The sequence below is a fragment of the Peromyscus leucopus genome, chromosome 8b (assembly GCF_004664715.2).
Source record: "Peromyscus leucopus breed LL Stock chromosome 8b, UCI_PerLeu_2.1, whole genome shotgun sequence".
Lineage (NCBI taxonomy): Eukaryota > Metazoa > Chordata > Mammalia > Rodentia > Cricetidae > Peromyscus > Peromyscus leucopus.
In genome coordinates this window covers 58,169,896-58,189,257 of record NC_051086.1, presented here as the reverse complement: position 1 = coordinate 58,189,257, position 19,362 = coordinate 58,169,896, and the positions used below count along the sequence as shown (strand labels likewise).

Here is a 19,362-nt window from a genome sequence, read left to right as displayed (position 1 = left end):
GCGCAAAGCTACACAGAGAAACCCTGTCTCGAAAAGCCAAAAAAAAAAAAAAAAAAAAAAAAAGCCACTATATTAAAAATATATAACACTTCATGACTTTAGTATCTTTACACAGGGGTCATACTAATCTCTGCATCACTTGAACTGCATTATATGAACTACAAAAGCCATAAAATTTAATTAAGGTAATTTAAAAGGTTAAGGAATCAACAACGCAAAAATGACAAGTAAGCAAGAAAATTGAGAAACATCATTTCCAGGATCTGGAAACATTAGGGAGACCAGCTATGATGGCTGATCTGTGAATCTGACTAGACTGAGAGATACCAAGGTGCTTAGATTACTAAAGCACATTTTTCTGTGTGTAGCACACATGGGCATGTACACATATGGATGATTATTTCTACAGAGAATAAGCTAAGCAGGGGAAATTGTCCTGAGTAGACAGCACCATTAGAGAGACAAAACACAGAGGAAGAGGAAGCCAGCTAACACAGGCATCCTTTTCTGCATCCTGGTCACCATTAGGTGAGAGCAGCCTCTGCTGCATGCTCTGGCAACCATGATACTCTTGCCTTGCCTCAGCCCAGATCGATGATTCCAGACAACCGTAAGTTGAAACCTCTAAAACCGTGACCAAGAAATCTTTCCTCCCTTTAAGTTCTCTCAGGTATTTTTCACAGTGACAAAAACTAACACATCAGCCCACTGACTTCCTCCCACAATACCACAGCACCAATTGAGAGCAGGCTCTAGGGGAAGGTTCAGCTTCATTCCACTATTCCTGAATTTTTACACTGTCCTTCTTCTGACTTCCTCAGGCACTGGAAATGTATGTGGTGTACATACATACATATAGGCAAAACATTCATACACATAAAAAATTTTTAATTTAAAGAAATAAATCTGAAAAGGGTTGGTTTTTTTTTCTTTTTTCTTTCTTTCTTTTTTTTTTTTAGTCCTAAGCAGTTCCATTACAACCTTTGCCTTTAAGTGTGAAAATTACTTCTGGTGCTGTAATTTAATACCCTTGATTAATTCACTGACAGCAACAATCCTATGTTCAGATAATAAGTACTCCTGTCGTCTGAAACGTAGCTAAGGAAGAGCCACCATGAATGCCCAGCACTCCCTCAATACTGACTCTGAACAGCTTTGTCAGCAGGAGGATTCTAAACAGGACTCTCAATAGGATGCCACTGCGTTGGCAGGTCCTTCCCAAGCTGGATGTTCAATCCAAACCACATCTCAAGACTTAAAACCAACAGCCCACAAGCTAACCCTCCCACAACCACTCAGAGAAGAGCCATCCAAAGCCCACACCTGGCAGATTGAGAGCAAACTAGTTGGAACATTTTATCATTACTAATAACTACATTAAATTAAACGTCCTGTTTATTCATGTGCCCAATTTCTAGTCGTTTATGATAGAAATTCTAGGAATAGCTAAAGGAGACTATTCTAGTAGGGCTGCTAATACTCAAAATTGAACAGCTAATATGAATAAGCAATGCACAAAAAAATTTAAGTTATATAAATTAAATACATGACATATGGTGGGGCATGGTGGTGTAAGAATTTAATTCCATCACTAGGGAGGCAGAGAAGGCAGATCTAGTGAACTCAAGGTTAGCTTAGTCTACAAAGTAAATTCTAGGACAGCCCAGGGCTACAGAGACGTCTTAAAAAACAAAGAGAAAATACACAACATATATGTTTGTAAATAAAATATACAGAACATACAATGAAAGAAGCCTGATGAGAAGATAACAAGTGCAAACAGTTCTGTACAACACTCATGTCAAAAGTAGAATGGGGGGGGGGGCTGGAGAGATGGCTCAGTGGTTAAGAGCCCTGGCTGCTCTTCCAGAGGTCCTGAGTTCAATTCCCAGCAACCACATGATGGCTCACAATCATCTGTAATGCGATCTGGTGCCCTCTTCTGGCATTCAGACAGAACACTGTATACATAATAAATAAATCTTTAAAAAAAAAAAAAATGGAACACAGGACACAGCTCAGTGGTAAGAGAGCTTGCCTAACATGAGATCCTACATTAGATTCAGCACCACACAACACAACACAACAAGAACAAAAGATGAGAAAAACAGGAATTTGTTTCATCATGACCAAGTGTACTGAGGAACACTTTGACCATTAACATACATTTTGTGCTTGCTTATGTGTGATTCTGCTCACAAGGAACACAGGTAGCCGGGCAGTGGTGGCCCACGCCTTTAATCCCAGCACTCAGGAGGCAGAGGCAGGCGGATCTCTGTGAGTTCAAGGCCAGGCTGGGCTATCAAGTGAGCTCCAGGAAAGGCGCAAAACTACACAGAGAAACCCTGTCTGAAAAAAAAAAAAAGAAACACAGGTAAGCACATATGTCTATTCTCAACACTCAGAAGAAAGGGAAGATCAAGAGTTCAAGGACAGCACAGGCTCGACTGGGACACTAGAAATTTTCTCCCGGTGAACAAAGCTGCGCAAGTGCACATAAAACACGCACACTGACTACAAGCGTGCCCATCTCCTCCATTCCACACCAGACCACCTCGCTGAAAGCCACGTCTATACACGTCTGTTCAACATCTGCCCTTCTGATTTCACAAAACCCTCCAGAAGCTCACTACCACAAGGAAACTTTCTTTTTACATTACTTAATGTAGTATTTACATATTTATTAAGCGTTTAACACATAGAAAATTGAACAGCTGCTTTTAATTAGGTTCTTGTCTCTTTTTTCTTCAGTATATCACTGAGTAAATCAAGTGTTGGGCCCCCAACTCCATTTCCCCATAAGCCTTGTGTTTTGTTTTTTGGGGTTTTTTGTTTGTTTTTTCGAGACAGGGTTTCTCTGTATATCGTTGGAGCCTGTCCTGGAACTCACTCTGTAGCCCAGGCTGGCCTCCAACTCACAGAGATCCACCTTCCTCTGCCTCCCCGAGTGCTGGGATTAAAGGCGTGCGCCACCACTGCCCAGCTAGCCTTGTGGTTTTTATTGCACAACTTTATACAGCATAGTGATTTCCAGGAATGTTTGTGTTGCATTACAACAGAACTGACCATATGTCTAATTGATAATTCTAAAAAGCAGATTATTGTATATAGATTAGTTTTGTTAAATAATGTATTTCAGGACTAGGGCAGGTAGCAATGCCTATCATACATGATGCCCAGGGTTCAACTGACAGTAACACACATACACATACACACACACACACACACACACACACACACTGCTATTTCATGGTTCTGAAAGCATGTGTTTACATGCGCAACTTATAGACTATTAGAAAAAGGTCTAAAGTTATATCTACCAAATAGTGTTGTCTATGGAGGTAGGAATGTAAGTGATTTTTTCTACAGACTATTATGCATTTTTATTTGATTTAGAGATGATGAATTAACATAACTTCTTCAATACAAAATATTTCCTTTAAAAAAACAAATACTGCAAGACTAGAGAGAGAGATGACTCAGAGGTTAAGAGTACTTGCTGCTCTTCCAGAGGTCCTGAGTTCAGATCATGGCACACACTTCAGGTAACTCATAACTGCCTGTAATACCAGTTTCAGGGAAACTTGGTAATTTCTGGCCTCCACATGTACCTGCACATGCACACACAGACACATACGCCTACGTTTCTTCAAAAAAAAAAAAAACCCCAAACCTACAAATACTGCTGGCTGGCACTCAGTGCCAGAGGGTGGTATGCAGGGTACTGGAGGAGAGCTGCCATCAACAGAATTGCTCAGCTGTAGACCCTTTGTGCTACACTACCATGAATCTGCTGGTGAAGCAGTGAAGTCTGTTATGAAGACAGTCAATCATTTTCCGACTGGATATGATGTCCACTCCACAGGAGGGAATGCACATATGGTATTATGAACCTATTCAAAAGCCTCTGGCTAAAGAGTTATTCGGCCCTAGTGGAGAAGTTACGGATGTTGTTTTGTTAAGTGGACACAATATGCCGGTCAAACTGCCTTCGAAATATTTTGTTTGTGTTGGGGGTGGGGGTGGTGGCACACACCTTTAGTCCCAGCACTTAAGAGGCAGAGGCAGGCAGATCTCTGAGTTTGAGGCCAGCCTGGTCTACAGAGCAAGCTCCAGGACAGCCAGGGCTACACAGAGAAACCTTGTCTTGGGGATAAACAACAACAAATGTTTGTGCCCATAGCTCAGTGCTACTGTCAGCTTTAGTCAGAGGTTTCTGTTTGTAGCAGGCTATTGCAGAAACATATAACTGATCAAGTGCTGAGAATAAATGTTGAAGCTGAGCTCTAACAGGACATCTCTATCATCCTCTCCAGGGCTCAGAGAACAGCTCAACGGGAAAGCAGAAAGAAATTAAAGAACCCAAGAGAGAGGCACAAGTTGTTGTTCAAAGGACAAGGAATTGCACTCTTGAACTCTGAGCAGCTCTGGTTATCAACACACTGCAAAGAATGGTCTGGTTAACATTCTGCCATGGACTGGGGAGGGAACTGGAAGCCACATCTCTCCCTGAGGCTATAATCACAGTTAATGGATGCCAGGAGAGGGGACATTTACATTTTCGTCACAGATCTAGCCACTGGTAAGGTATCCATGCTCCTATAAATAACCCCTCATCCATATTCCTGCAAGCAATTCCTAAAAAACTCAGTGTCGAGGAAGCAACGAAGGGAAGAAGGTGGGCAGGAAGGCAGAAAGAAAAGACAATGGAAGGGAGACTGGGAAGAAGAGCAGAGGAAGGGATAAAAGGATTATTATACAGGGAAACATGAACAAACATATGCATGTATGAAAAAGTCATCATGAAACCCATTATTATGTATAACATGCTAATAAAAACAATAAAATAAGCCGGGCAGTGGTAATGCATTCCTTTAATCCCAGCACTTTGGGAGACAGTCAGGCAGATCTCTGAGTTCAAGGCCAGCCTGGTCTACAAAGTAGTTCCAGGACAGCACGAGCTGTTACACAGAGAAATCTTGTCTCAAAAAAGATATAATAATAATAATAATAATAATAATAAATTGTTTATTTTTAATTATGCTTACATGTATATGTGCATGTGTCAGTGACTATGGAGACCAGAAGTGTCAGATTCCTTGAAGCTGAAGTTCCAAGTAGTTGGGAGTCACCTAATGTGAGTTCTGGAATTTAAACATGAGTGCTCTAGAAGACTAACAAGCACTCTTAACCACTGAAACACCTCTCCAGCCCCAAAACCTTCCACTTTCAAAGTCTTGATACATTATCAAAGGAGAGATTCCACATCTATCTGAAAGAGCTATACAAGTATTGCTTTTTTTAGCCAGGCAGTGGATGCACAGACCTTTAATCCCAGCACTCAAGAGGCAGAAGCAGGCGGATCTCTGAGTTCGATGCCAGCCTGGTCTACAGAGTGAGTTCCAGGAAAGGCGCAAAGCTATACAGAGAAACCCTGTCTCAAAAAACCAAGAAAAAGTGGCGCACGCCTTTAATCCCAGCACTCGGGAGGCAGAGCCAGGCGGATCTCTGTGAGTTCGAGGCCAGCCTGGGCTACCAAGTGAGTTCCAGGAAAGGCGCAAAGCTACACAGAGAAACCCTGTCTCGAAAAACCAGAAAAAAAAAAAAAAAAAAGTATATTTTCCTTATTTTTTTTTTTTTTTTTGGTTTTTAGAGACAGAGTTTCTGTGTGTGTAGCCATGGCTATGCTCTGTGTAGATCAGGCTGGACTTGAACTCAAGAGTGCTGGGACTACAAGTGTAATGCAATTTTCTTTTTCTTTCTTTCTTTTTTTTCCATTACAAACCCCTTCATGAGATTTAAACAAAAACACCTTGTGATACTGAATTAGGAAGTAGAAGAATCCAGCTCTATTCTACTAGCCTACCTTAAAAATGTAGAGAAAAGGCCATTTTTCTTAGTATGGGGGAATGTTTTATCTTTTGAGGGTTTTTTTTTTTTTTTGTATATTTGCATGTTTTTTTTTTAATAAAAAGAACTGTCATTAAACATTTAATGAGGTTATCAGTATTATTAATGAATAAATGTTTATTTTTTGAAAAACAAATGTTTGTTCCACTGGAAGGTCACTTTGGTCATCACATGGACCTGATTAAGTCTCCCCAGATGACCTCAGTACTTGACTTCCAAATCTCAATACTTACAAGCTCTGGTCCCTGCTGCTTTCTCTTCCTTCTTCCCTCGGATACCCGAGATCTACTGAGACCTACTTAGGGTCGTTCCATACAGGCACTGCAGACCCAGCAAACTGACTGGACTCTTACGGAGTCTTCAATCCAGCAAGGGACAGGTCTTGGAAACAGTAAACAGTAACATCCAAACCAACATCTATTATCATTATTTTTTGTTTTGTTTTATTTTTTGAGACAGTGTCTCACTAGGTAACTCTGACTGTACTGGAACTATACAGAACAGGCTGGCCTCAAACTCACAGATTCTCCTACCTCTGCCTCCCACATGCTGGAATTAAAAGCATGTGCCACCTACTTCACCAATTAGAAAAGTAACAACACGAGGATTGGGGAGCTGGGGGATTTAGCTAGCTCAGTAGATTTAAGTGTTTACTGCGCAATTACGAGGACCTGAGTTCAGATCCCAGCACCCAGGCAAGGCAGAATATGTACTCGTATATAACTCTACCTTGGGTTAGGGACAGAAGGAGAGACAGAGAGAGAAAAAGACACTTGACCTGACACTGACCTCAAGCCTCCACACCAGCACACACACACATCATACACTCACAGTGAGAAATAGCTAACCTTGGGTATTAGAGAAATATTCCCTTGGGGTGGAGGGAGTAGAACTCTAGGCTGAGACTTCACAGATAACACAAATGGGGCTGAGACTGGCAAAACTAGTGAGAAGTACACTGTGTCAGAGAGAGAGTATCACCAGGAGGTGCTGGGAGAAGACTTTGATACTGTATCGTGACCTTTCAAGAAGACTAGTGGACTGGAACAAAGGGACGAGATACAAGGGTGGATATAGGTGGGGTCAGATGCTGAGGGGCCCAAAAGACTGTGCAAGACTTCTAGACTTGATTCAAAGACAAACTAAAGACTTCAAAGACAAGCTACGGAGATGGCTCAGGAGGTAAAATGCCTACCATGTAAGCATGAGGACCTGAGTCTTGGGTCCCCCGAGCCCATTTAAAGGTGGGGACAGATGCTCTAATCCCAGCATCAAGAAAGTGGAGACAGGCAGGTCCCTGGGACTCATTGGCCGGCCAGACTAGATGATCAGGTGAGCTCTAGATTCAGTGAAAGACTCTTGTTTCAAAAAAGGTGAAGAGTAACTGAAGACACCCAGTGTCAACTCGGCTTCCACATGTGCACAGATTTTCAAGAAGAAAATAAAATCACCAGAAATGTGTATTTGGAAAAAAAAACTAAAGTATTTTTGGAAGCTCATTTAGGGGTACATCTTAAAAGGTAAGATCTGCATGGTGGTTCATTCATGCCTTTAATCCAAGCTCTCAAAAGGCAGAGGAAGGAAGATTTCTGTGAGTTCCAGGCCAGCTTGGTCTACATAGTGAGTTCCATAACAGCCAGACTACATCGAGGATCCTTGTCTCAAAACTTCAATAATAAATGAATTCTGTGAAGGATTACAAATGTGGGAGACAGTACACGGCGGCACGCGGGGGCAGCAGTGAGAAGGCAGAGGTCATGAATTCCAGTGCGTTCACGACAGATGGAGCAGTGCTGGGTACTGACTCAATGTAGAAGAGGAAGGCAGCGGTAAAAGACAGCTGCATCTCTGGCAAGACCTCCTCTCACATCTGATCCCAGCCAGACTCTAAGTATTCAAGGTCCCTGGGCCCATGCTTTCAGGCTCTCACTGCAGTGCAGAAATGCCCCAACTCTGCACTTTACCCTCCCTAAGCATGCCCAGAGCAGGGACACTGACTGAGCTTTGTCACAACACTTGCCACACTGCACTGTAATCCTACACAGTGGGCACTGTTCAACGTGGGCACATATTCTAAGAAAAGCACTGTTAGGCAACTTCATCACTGTACAAACATTACAGAGTCTTACATAAACTCAGACAGCAATCTCACTAGGGAGGTACCAGAAGGCAGACATTAGGAAATGGGTAATACTGAAGGACCACCATTGTATATGTGGTCCATCTCTGAGAGAAATACCACTGCATAGCACCTGACAATATTTAGGTTTCTGTCTTCCCCATGGCCAGTGCTTCTAAGGTTAAAAATCAGCATTAGTTGTTTTACTAGCTCTATACTCAATAACTAATTATGAAGCTGTGTGCCACTATGAGCAGAAAAGGCAAGCTAAGATTTTGGAACCTACTGCAAGAAAGGAAAAAAATAAATAAAACACCACAGAAGCTGACTGGGGTCTGAGACTGAGGCAGAAACAGCCATGTGGTTTCCACAGTAGATAAAAATGACTTCAAAAGTACAAGCTTCTTCCTGAAAAGTGCTAATAGTCTAGAAAGAAAATCCAAAACTCAAAGATGTAATTTTTTTTAAATTAAAGAATTTTTACTCATGATGATATATAGGCTAAAAACACAAAATAGCTACACAAGTAGTTTAGAGAACAAATTGTCACATTTTACTCTATATATACTTACAACTACTTGGAATTTTTACTTTGGAATATATTCATGTATTTGAATAATTCAAATAATTAGGCTTGGGAATGTAGCTCAGCAGCAGAATATTTCTCTACCACATTCAAGACCCTGGGTTGAATCTCAACAACACACACACCATTAATATAATTAACAGAGCTGGGCATGGTAGTGTATAATTATAAGGTCAGCAACTCAGGAAGCAAAAAGAGTTCAAGATCATCCTCAGCTACATAGGAGTTTAAGGTCAGCCTAAGCTATGACACTCTAAGAACAAAAACAAAAGGCTGGGAGCATCTGCCAGGAGGTGGTAGTGCACACCTTAAATCCCGGCACTCGGGAGGCAGAGGCAGGCAGATCTCTGTGAGTTTGAGGCCAGCCTGCAGAGTGAGATCCAGGACAGGCACCAAAACTACACAAAGAAATCCTGTCTCAAAAAACAGAAACAGGGAGTGGAGAGATAGCTCAGAGGTTAAGAGCACTGGCTGCTGGTCGCTCTTCCAGATGGTCCTGAGTTCAATTCCCAGCAACCACATGGTGGCTCACAACCATCTATAATGAGATCTGGTGCCCTCTTCTGGCCTGCAGGCATACATGCGGACAGAACACTGTATACATAATAAATAAATAAAAACAACAACAACAAAAAAGAGCCTCTAAAGGATGGCTCTTAACTGAGAGGCATGGGGGTTGGCCCGGCTCACTAGCCTAATCCTCACCTTTCTTTAAAAAAAATAAAAAATAAATAAATAAAAAAAAAGGCTGGGAGCATAGCTTAGTTTGGGAGAATGCTTGCCTAGAACGTACAAGGCTCCAAGTATGATCCCAAGCACTATTTAAAAACTAGATGGGGTGGCCCACACCAATAGCCTATAATACTAGCACTTGGGAGGTAGAAACAGGAGGATTATAAGTTCAAGGTTGGGCTAGCAAGATGGTTCAGTGGGTTTAGTGCTTGCTGCCAAGCCTGACAACAGGAGTTCAATCCCTGGAACTTACATAGTGGAAGAAGAGAACTGACTCATGCAGGTTGCTCTCTGGTGTTTACAAGTGAACACACACAAATAAATAAATGCAAGAAAAAAAAGACTTAAGTCTATGTGGTGTACATCTGTATTCCTGGCACTAATACTGTGAGAGACTGTCTCAACAAAGTAGAAGTTGAGAACCACCTCTTAGAAGGTGACCTATCACTTCCACAAGCTAACATGGCATGAGTGCACACACATGAAAACTAAATAAAATTAGGGCAGTGAGACGATTCAGTGGGCAAATGCTTGCTTGCCATCAAGCCTTACAACCAGAATTCAGTCCCAGGCTTTACATGATAAGGAAAGAACTGATGCTCTTCTGACCACACACGCAACATGGCACATGTGCACACACTCTAAGTGTAAAAAGAAAAAAAAATTTAAAAACGGGCAGCAAAGATGATTCCGTGGTTAAAAGCACTTGCTATGCAAGTATGAAAACCATGTAAAAGTTGGGTGTGATCCCAGATATGCCTAGAACCCTAGCACTGAGAGGGCAGAGATAGGAGACTCCCTGGAGTTTACTAGCCATCAGCCTTGATGAATAACATGAGCTCCAGGTTCAGCAAGAGACCCTACCTATGGAACAAGGTGTGCTACAAAGACACCTGACATCCTCCTTGGGCTTCAGGGTATCCTCAAGTGCACACATGCACATGCACACATAATACACCTCACAAGAGTATACACACAGAAAGAATGAAGTCATGGAATCAGTGGCGACAGCTCACCTGCTGAAATTTACCCCCTGAAACATACATTGTAAAACCGAAGTTGCAGTGAAAAAAGGCACGTGCTGTGAATGCCCGACCACCTGAGTTTGATCCTGGAGCCCACCTAAGGGTGGGTGGAAGGAGAGAACTGACTCCACAAATTTGTCCTGACTGCCATTTGAGGGCCATGGCATGTGGGCCCACATATCGGGCACAGATACATATATATATATACACAATAATAAATAAAATAAAAAGCTAAGCAGCATAGTCCTATCCAAAAAGACAACGTATTTGTTAGTTACCAAGGCCTTCAGTTTGAGCCGCAATATCCAAACAGCAAAAGCAGCAGTGAGGGATCTAACAGCCGGAACCAAAACACAGTGCGAGAACACATGTTAATAGGGAGCCCCGTGGTATAGGAAGTTGGGGGTTCCATTTGTCAATTACTACTTTCCAAGTCGTCCACAAAACAGCTAAAAAACTGAAAGGAAACAGGAAGATAAATGGAAATTTTAAATTAAAATTAAATTAAATAAAATGTAAGAGTTGTACACAGTAGCTCATACCTGTAATCTAGTACCCAAAAGGCAGAGGCAGGAGGATTGTCATGAGTCAGAGGCCAATGGGCTACAGTATGAAATGCTGTTTCAAAAAAACAATACAACAAGCGAACACCAGACATGGTGTTCCACCAAGGAGGTGGAAGCAGGAAGGTCAAGAGTTCAGGGTCATTCTCAGCTACATACTGAGTTCAAGCCCAGCCTGGGCTACAGGAGACCATCTCCAACAAGAACAACAAACCCCGAGATGTTCTCCTATCCTACCATTTTTAACCGGTTCTTATTAGAAAACCATGCTTTCAACTTGAAGAATAAACAGAAAGGCCCTTCCCTTGTGTGCACCTACAAATGCTGCACGTTTACCTGTATTCCCAGGTAAACCAGTGTACCCCTCTCCCTAGTTATAACAAGGATTCTTTGCCCTCTTGCCTGGCTAATGCCTGTAGAAGTAACCATCTTAAATGCCTTCACCTGTCCTCCAGGTCTTGTGCCCTTCTCAGATTGTTAAGGATCTTTTTCAGTTCTTCAACTTATTTATCATCCCGTTCTTTTTTCTTTTTCTATTTTTACGTGTGTGTATGTAGTGTGTATATGTGTATGCATGCTTGCAAGTGGGTGTATGTTCTTGTGATGCTGGTGTCTGGAATCATCTTCAACTGTTCTTTTACCTTATTCAATGAAGCAGAGTCTCTCAAATCAAACCCAGAGCCTGTCAATATAACTAGTCTTGCTAGCCAGCTTGTTCTGGATTTCTCAAGACTCCACCTTCCAAGGCTGGAAGTGCAGGCAGGCTGACATGTACACCTGGCATTTCCCTGAATTATGGGTACTCCAACTCTAGTCCTAACACTTGTACAGCAAGTGCTTTGACCACGAAGCCATCTCCTCAGCCTTCACTCTGCTTTTAAAATCTTTTTCTACATTGTATTGTGTGTGTGTGTGTGTGTGTGTGTGTGTGTGTGTACCATGGCACATATGTGGAGGTCAGAGGACAATTAGTGAAAGTCAGTTCTCTCCTTCCACCATGTTGGTCCCAGGGCTCAAACTCAGGTTACAAGATTTGGCTCCAGGCACCTTTACCCACTGCGCCATCATACCAACTGTCATTCTGTTCTTGTTCTGGAGCAAATGAGTCAGATCTCATTGTATCATTATTATCTAGCAAGATGCCTTCAAAAATAGTCTTTTCCGGGGCTAGGAATACAGTTCAATAATAGAAAGTGTTTGGCTAGCAAGCACACAACCCTGGGTTCCATCTCAAGCCCCCAAAAGAAGAAATACTTTGATCCAATCCACTCCCCTCATCTTCAGTCATCTGTTATCGTCTGATTATCTTTACTGTGATGTCCCTCCCACAGAATGACAAATGCAACAGGTCTAAAATTAACTCACTATCATGGTCTTAAAACCTGGTCTACCATTATATTCTACCATAAGAAACATACCACCATCTACTTGGTTTTATTTAGTGTAGGGGGAATAGTATTGTAGGATTTTGTTATTAATGTTTTTTGAGAGGGTTTAACGCTGTACTTACTATGTAATTCAGGATACCCTTAAATTTGTAGAAATTTTCCTGCTCCGCCTCCAGGTACAAGGCACTACTCCCTCAATTTCTAAACTAGAAACCTAGGTGCCACTCTTGACTCCCTCTTCTCTCTGACCTCCCCATGTCTAATCAAGACCTTTGGATTTATTTCTTCCCATCTCTGAAATCATTTACTGGTTCAAATCCTTCTACAACTAACTTGAATTCCTCTCACTGAACAATCAACCGGACTCCTGCATTTTACCCCATATTCTTTCTCCCTAACCTTAGGAATCTACTTGAGCCAGGCATTTGCCTGGGACAGACTTATCATTCTCCTTTCCTTCCTCTTCTAGCTAACCTCTATCCATTCTTCACACTTCAACTGACCAATGACTACTGTGCTCCCAGAAAATCAGGTACACATCTCTAAACAAAGTTCATTACACTTAAGCCTAAGTACTTGCTCATTCCATTAGAATGCTACCCTGAAAACAAGGGGAGAGTCCGGTGGCAGTGGTGGTGTATGCCTTTAATTCCACCACTTAGGAGGCAGAGGCAAGTGGATCTCTGTGAGTTTGAGGCCAGCCTGGTCTACAGAGGGAGTTCCAGGATAGGAACCAAAACTACACAGAGAAACCCTGTCAGAAAGAAAAGAAAACAAGGGGATATGCTATTTTCTGTATCATTAGTGCTGGGCATACTCTAAGTCATAAGAGGTTACCTCATAAAAGGCTTGGGGGTAGCAAGATGGCTCAATGGTTAAAAGCACTGGCTGCTCTTGCTGAGGACCCAGGTTCAGTTCCCAGCACCCACAGTGGCTCAAATATCTCTTTAATTCCAAGTCCAGGGAATATGACCCCATCTTCTGTCCTCCTGGGCACCAGACTCTCATGTAGCACATAGACATACTGCAAGCAAAACATTCGTGAATAACATAAACAAATCTAAAAAAATAATAAATGGCTGGTGACAAAACAGATTAACCAACCTACCCATGATGCTTTAGTTCATACTCTAAATAGAAGGCCAACCAAGAAGGAAGCATTAAGTACAAAATCTCAGCAAATCCTCATACATATTGCTGATGCCCAACTCAGAGCAGCAAAACAATTTCTAATTCTACATTTACTAAATTCTACAGTGCCACATAGTGGTGAGTAAGGGAAGCACACACTAAAGATAAAGGGATCAGTGAGAACCAGGAGGTATTAGGGAACCTAGAGTTGGTAGTAGTATTCTCCAGAGTAAGTGGGAAGGTGCTAGGCATGGGGGCTCACCCCTCTATGTCCAGCATTTGAGAAACTGAGGCAGGACGACTGTCACAAGTTAGAGACCAGTCTGGGCTACATAGTGAATACCAGGCAGGCCAGCCTGATATATAGAATGAGATCGTCTTTCTTTAAATAAATAGATAAGTGTCTTAAAGCTGGGAGCTGTCTATGCCTTGGCCCCAGATTGTACAGAATTATATGACCTAGGGCAGCCAGACTTACTGAGCTAGTCTGGCTCACTACATCATTCTCAGGAACTTACATCACTGGGACTCAGGCTGCCCAGACCATTCTCCTGCTCAGAATCCTTCCCAGACTCAGTGCCCTGGGAAGACCGAGAATGGGATGGATGAATCCAGATCTCCAGGCGTGTAGTGTCATCCCCAACATGCCGGAAAGTAGACTTCTTTCCTTTACGCCACTGCTCAGGGCTCAGTTCAAGTTCCTCATGCTGCTTCTTTTCCATCTGTTCAGCCTGTACAAGACATACAAGCTCAGACTCTCCGAGGTCAGCCAACAAGAAAGCCCTCCATCATGTGTTTGTTGCCTAAAGACTATAAAAGCTAAAGACTGCTACAGTACCAAAGTGACAGAGCATCATCTGTGTTGCTTAATAGGTGTTATTACCTCTGTGAATGAGATGCGTGGAACAGGGACACTCAAAAGGCCCAGCAAGCTCTCCTAAAGATCTATTTCAGTGTCCTTCCTTCCTTCCTTTCTTTCTTTTTTTTTTTCTCCCTTGGTTTTTTGAGACAGAGTCTCTCTGTAGCTCTAGCTAAACTAGCTCCGTAGACCAGGCTGGCCTCGAACTCACAGAGATCTGTCTGCCTCTGCCTCCCAAGTGCTGGGTTTAAAGGCGTGCGCCGCCACCACCACAGCCTGGCTCAGTGTCCATTCTCTACAGGGGCTGACGGAGAAGTCACCAGTGAAGCCCAGTGAGACTATGTAAAGATGTCCTTTAGCCATCCCCTAAACACTTCGGCACAGAGGGCAATGCATTCTTCTAGGGAGGAATCAGTCCACCTGCATTCTTACTCACCTTTCGTTTAGTCTCTTCAAATAAACTCATGAGACTCTCCTTGGCCGTCAGGATAGGGTTGCTAGCTGCTAAACTGCGCATATAATAATATACAGCATCAAGCTTCCTCCTCTGTGGAAAAAAGCCAGAGACACTTGGTCAATTGACTTTCTCTTTTCTTCCTTTAAAAAAAAAATACTGGCAATTGCTGGGCGGTGGTGGCACATGCCTTTTGATTCCAGCACTCAGGAGGCAAAGGCTGGTGCATCTCTGTGAGTTTGAGGCCAACCTGCTCTATAGAGCAAGTTCCAGGACAGCCAGGGTTATACAGAGAAATTCTGTCTTGAAAAACAAAAACCAACAACAAAAATACTGGTGATTGAACTTAGGGACTTGTACATGTGAGGCATATACCCTACCACTGAATAACCTTTTTTAGAAAATTTACTTTGGGCTGGGGCGGCGGTGGTGCTTGCCTTTAATCCCAGCACATGGGAGGCAGAGGCAAGTGGATCTCTGTGAGTTCAAGACCAGCCTGGTCTACAGAATAAGTTCCAGGACAGCCAGAGCTACACAGAGAAACCCTGTGTCAAACAACAACATTATATATACACGCATACATATACATGTACAGCAATTATGTTTTGTTTTTAGAGAATGTTCAACTCTCTTCACTTTGCTTATTGTTATTAGTCAGTATGCTCTAATGAAATCATGAATAAAATTAGGAGCTACAGAGATCCAGATTCAAACACTAGCTCATCCAGGATTTGACTGAGATTTTGGAAAAGTTAGGTGACAATCTTCCTAAGATCCCATATCCTCATTTTTTTTTCTTTCTTTATTTTTTTTTTTTTAAGACAAGGTCTCACTATGTAGTCCTGGCTGGCCTAGAACTCACTAATAGACCACGTTGATTTTAAATGCACAGAGATCAACCTACCTCTGCCTCCTGAGTGCTGGGATTAAAGGGGTGTGCCAACATACCTAACCTAAAAAAATGTCATTATATGTATTTATTTAGTGGTGAGGGGAATGCCTAAGTCACAAGTGCATGAATCAGCACATTTTCAGGAGTCAGTTCTATTCTTCAACCATGTGGGTCCCAAGGATTGAACTCAGGTAGTCAGGCTTAGAGGTAAGCACTATTACCTGCTGAGCTGCCCTGCTGGCCCATCCTCACTTTTTTTTTTTTTTTTTTTTTTTTTTTTGGTTTTTCGAGACAGGGTTTCTCTGTGTAGCTTTGCGCCTTTCCTGGAACTCACTTGGTAGCCCAGGCTGGCCTCGAACTCACAGAGATCCACCTGGCTCTGCCTCCCGAGTGCTGGGATTAAAGGCGTGCGCCACCACCGCCCGGCCTATCCTCACTTTTAATATAAGAATACTATTATTCTTATCATTATCCTTGAAGCAATGTCTTTAGATTTAGAGACAGCATCTATTATCTATAATGTGGTGATGATCACATGCCTTGAGCTTAGCTGTATATAATGAGGCCAGTTGTTAACAGTTTTTAAAATTAATAGGTATGTTGAATATTCTATGGACATTATTGAATAAACTCAGCAAATTAACACTTCATGCCTATTTTATAACCAATTGGGAAAAGAATAAAGGAAGCTGCTAGGCATGATGACACGCTTTTAACCCCAGCAGAGGCAGGTAGATCTCTGTAAGTTGAGGGCAGCCTTGTCTACACAGCCAATTCCAGAACAGCTAGAGCTATGTAGATAGAACATGTCTCAAACCAACAACAGCAACAAAAGGAAGCTGAGCATAGTAGCATGAACCTATAATCCCAGCCATTCTAGATGCAGCAACGGGAAGACTGAGCCCAGGTGTTCGAGGCCAGCGTAACAACATAACCAAGACCATACTTCAGAGAAAAGGCTGAAGAGTGGCTCAAAGTGGGGCTTAGGACACAGAGTTTCTGGATGCAATTTCACAAGGGAGAGAGGGAGGATAAGAGGGAGGGAGGGAGGGAGGGAGGGAGGGGACGGAAAGGAAGGAAAGAAGGCAGGCTGACAACAACAAAAGCACAAAGCAGAGTATCTGACCATCTTAGTATCTCTCCTACTTCATATACATTTTCACCATTCCCCATTAATACTTCAAAACATGTGAAAAAAGAAAAAAGAAAAAAAAAAAACAACAATCTTCTTTCTCAGCATCTACTCATTCTTCAAAACTTTTGGTTTTTTTGTTTCGTTTTATTTTTCAAGACAGGGTTTCGCCGGGCGGTGGTGGCGCACGCCTTTAATCCCAGCACTCGGGAGGCAGAGCCAGGCGGATCTCTGTGAGTTCGAGGCCAGCCTGGGCTACCAAGTGAGTTCCAGGAAAGGCGCAAAGCTACACAGAGAAACCCTGTCTCGAAAAACCAAAAAAAAAAAAAAAAAAAAAAAAAGACAGGGTTTCTCTGTGTAGCTTTGGTGCCTGTCCTGGATTTTGCTCTGTAGACCAGGCTGGCCTAGAACTTGCGGAAATCCGCCTGGCTCTGCCTCCGGAGTGCTGGGATTAAAGGCGTACGCCGCCACCGCCCAGCTCAAAACTTTTATCTAGTATTTATCTAACATGGTTATTGACCAGGTTTTAAGGTCAAATGCCTAAGTTTGAATTTGGTCCCACATTTATTAGATATTGTTAGCCAAAAGAGATTTTCTTATTTGTAAAATGCTGATATTTGCACACATGTAATTCCCGTATTAAGTTTCACAATCCATATAGCTAGCACAACATCTAGAACATCATTATATTCAGTAGCTATTTTTAGTATTACCCCAATTCACACTAATCTCTGCTTATACCAATTCACTTCACTTGAAGCTATTTTATTGACTCTACTTTTCATATTTAAACATTTCTGAAACTGAGATAATACCTGAAATCAGTATTTACAACTGTGGCTGGAAGTAGTGACCCAGATCTGCCAAGGTGAAAAGACCAGAATTGTTCAAGATTTGTCAGGCAGTGGTGGCACACACCTTTAACCCTAGCACTCAGGAAGCAGAGGCAGGTGGATCTCTGTGAGTCTGAAGCCAGCCTTGTCTACAGAGTGAGTTCTAGAACAACCAGCACTATATAAAGAAACCCTGTCTTGAAAAAAAGAAGATCTTGTCTCAAAAAGAAACAAACACTGTGCCATATTATTTCTAATTTATTTCCTTTTAATTATGTGTGATATCATGTGCTGTAGAGAGGTAATGTACACATGAGCGCAGTAGCAGCAAAGGGCAGAAGAAGGCGTCAGAACCTCTGGAACTAGAGTGACAAGTTATAAACCATCAGATGTAGCTGCTGAGAATCAATCCTGATCTGCAAGAGCAGCAAATCTCTTAACCGCTAGACCAGCAGTTCTCAGCCTATGGGTCTCTACCACTTTGGGGGATGAATGACCCTTTCACAGGGTCCCATATCAGATATCCTGCATATCAGATAATTACATTACAATTCATAACAGTAGCAAAATTACAGTTGTTAAGTAGCAATGAGAGAACTGTCTTGTTGGGGGTCACCACAACATGAGGAACTGTATTAAAGGGTCACAGTGTTAGGAAGGTTGAGAACCACTGCTCTAGGCCATCTCTCCTGCCCGTGTGCCATATGTATCTTAATTTGCAGTTTTTTTTTTTTTTTTTTTTTTTTAAAGTTTAACACAAAATAATTGGGTGTCTAACAATTAAAGAAGTTTGTCTTAGGGAAAAAACCACATCATTTATTTTATCACTTATGGCACCCTGAAAAGCACTACACACAAACATGTTCTCAATAACTGAAATTCACTGAATGATTAGAGAAGACAGAAATGTTGAAAAATGTTAATAGATAAGAAAGATGTGAGGGAAACCAAGGGGGAAAAAACTCGAAGGAAGCACTAATCTGGGTCCGAAGTCTGTGAAAGAAAAATAACAATTTAATCAGAAAGGCAAAACCCATGGAGGAAATGTAGCAAAGCTGTTTGAGCAACAAGCAATCTGAAAAGGAAGTGAAGGACAGGATTTCTTTATCAATGGCATCAAGAAAAATTATTTAGGAATAAATTTAACAAAGGAATCCTAACACTTTTACTTTTTTTTTTTTTTTTTTTTTTTTTTTTTTTTTTTTTTTTTTTTTTTTTTTTTTTTCGAGACAGGGTTTCTCTGTGTAGCTTTGGCACCTGTCCTGGAACTCACTCTGTAGACCAGACTGGCCTCGAACTCGCAGAGATCCACCTGCCTCTGCCTCCAGAGTGCTGGGATCAAAGGTGTGCGCCACCACTGCCTGGCTACTCTTAAAAAAAAAACTACAAAACAGTGCTAAACAAAATTAAAGACCTAAGTAAACAAAGAGATATCTTGTTAGGACATTAGGAGATGAAAGTACTTCCCAAAGAAACCTACAAGTCCATTATTTAATCAAAGTCCCAACAGCTGCTGCAGTACAAATACAAAAAGCTAATCCTAAAGCCCATACAAACTTCTAAGGGACCTCACACAGTGAAAATAATTTGAAAGAAGAGCTGGAAGGCTAACATTTTCCAGATTTTTATCAGACACCTACAATAGTTAAAAGAATTATGGTACTGCTGTAAAGCAGACATGGACAAATAGAATAGAACTGACAACTTACAAATAAACTCATATATCAATTGGTTGTCC

The 19,362-nt window shown here is 41.9% G+C and overlaps 1 protein-coding gene across 3 annotated transcripts in view; it reads right to left on the bottom strand.

Annotated features, from left to right (window-relative positions):
- The window catches only part of Smg6 (SMG6 nonsense mediated mRNA decay factor), a 249,559-nt gene that overhangs the window by 213,810 nt on the left and 16,387 nt on the right, over positions 1–19,362 (bottom strand). For all 3 annotated transcript variants that reach the window (XM_028866719.2, XM_037201489.1, XM_028866720.2), the window contains exons 7-8: positions 14,750–14,860; positions 13,973–14,185 (exon numbers count right to left, since the gene is read on the bottom strand). In XM_028866719.2, coding sequence (XP_028722552.1) covers positions 13,973–14,185; positions 14,750–14,860 — 324 coding nt within the window. The remainder of the gene's footprint in view (positions 1–13,972; positions 14,186–14,749; positions 14,861–19,362) is intronic.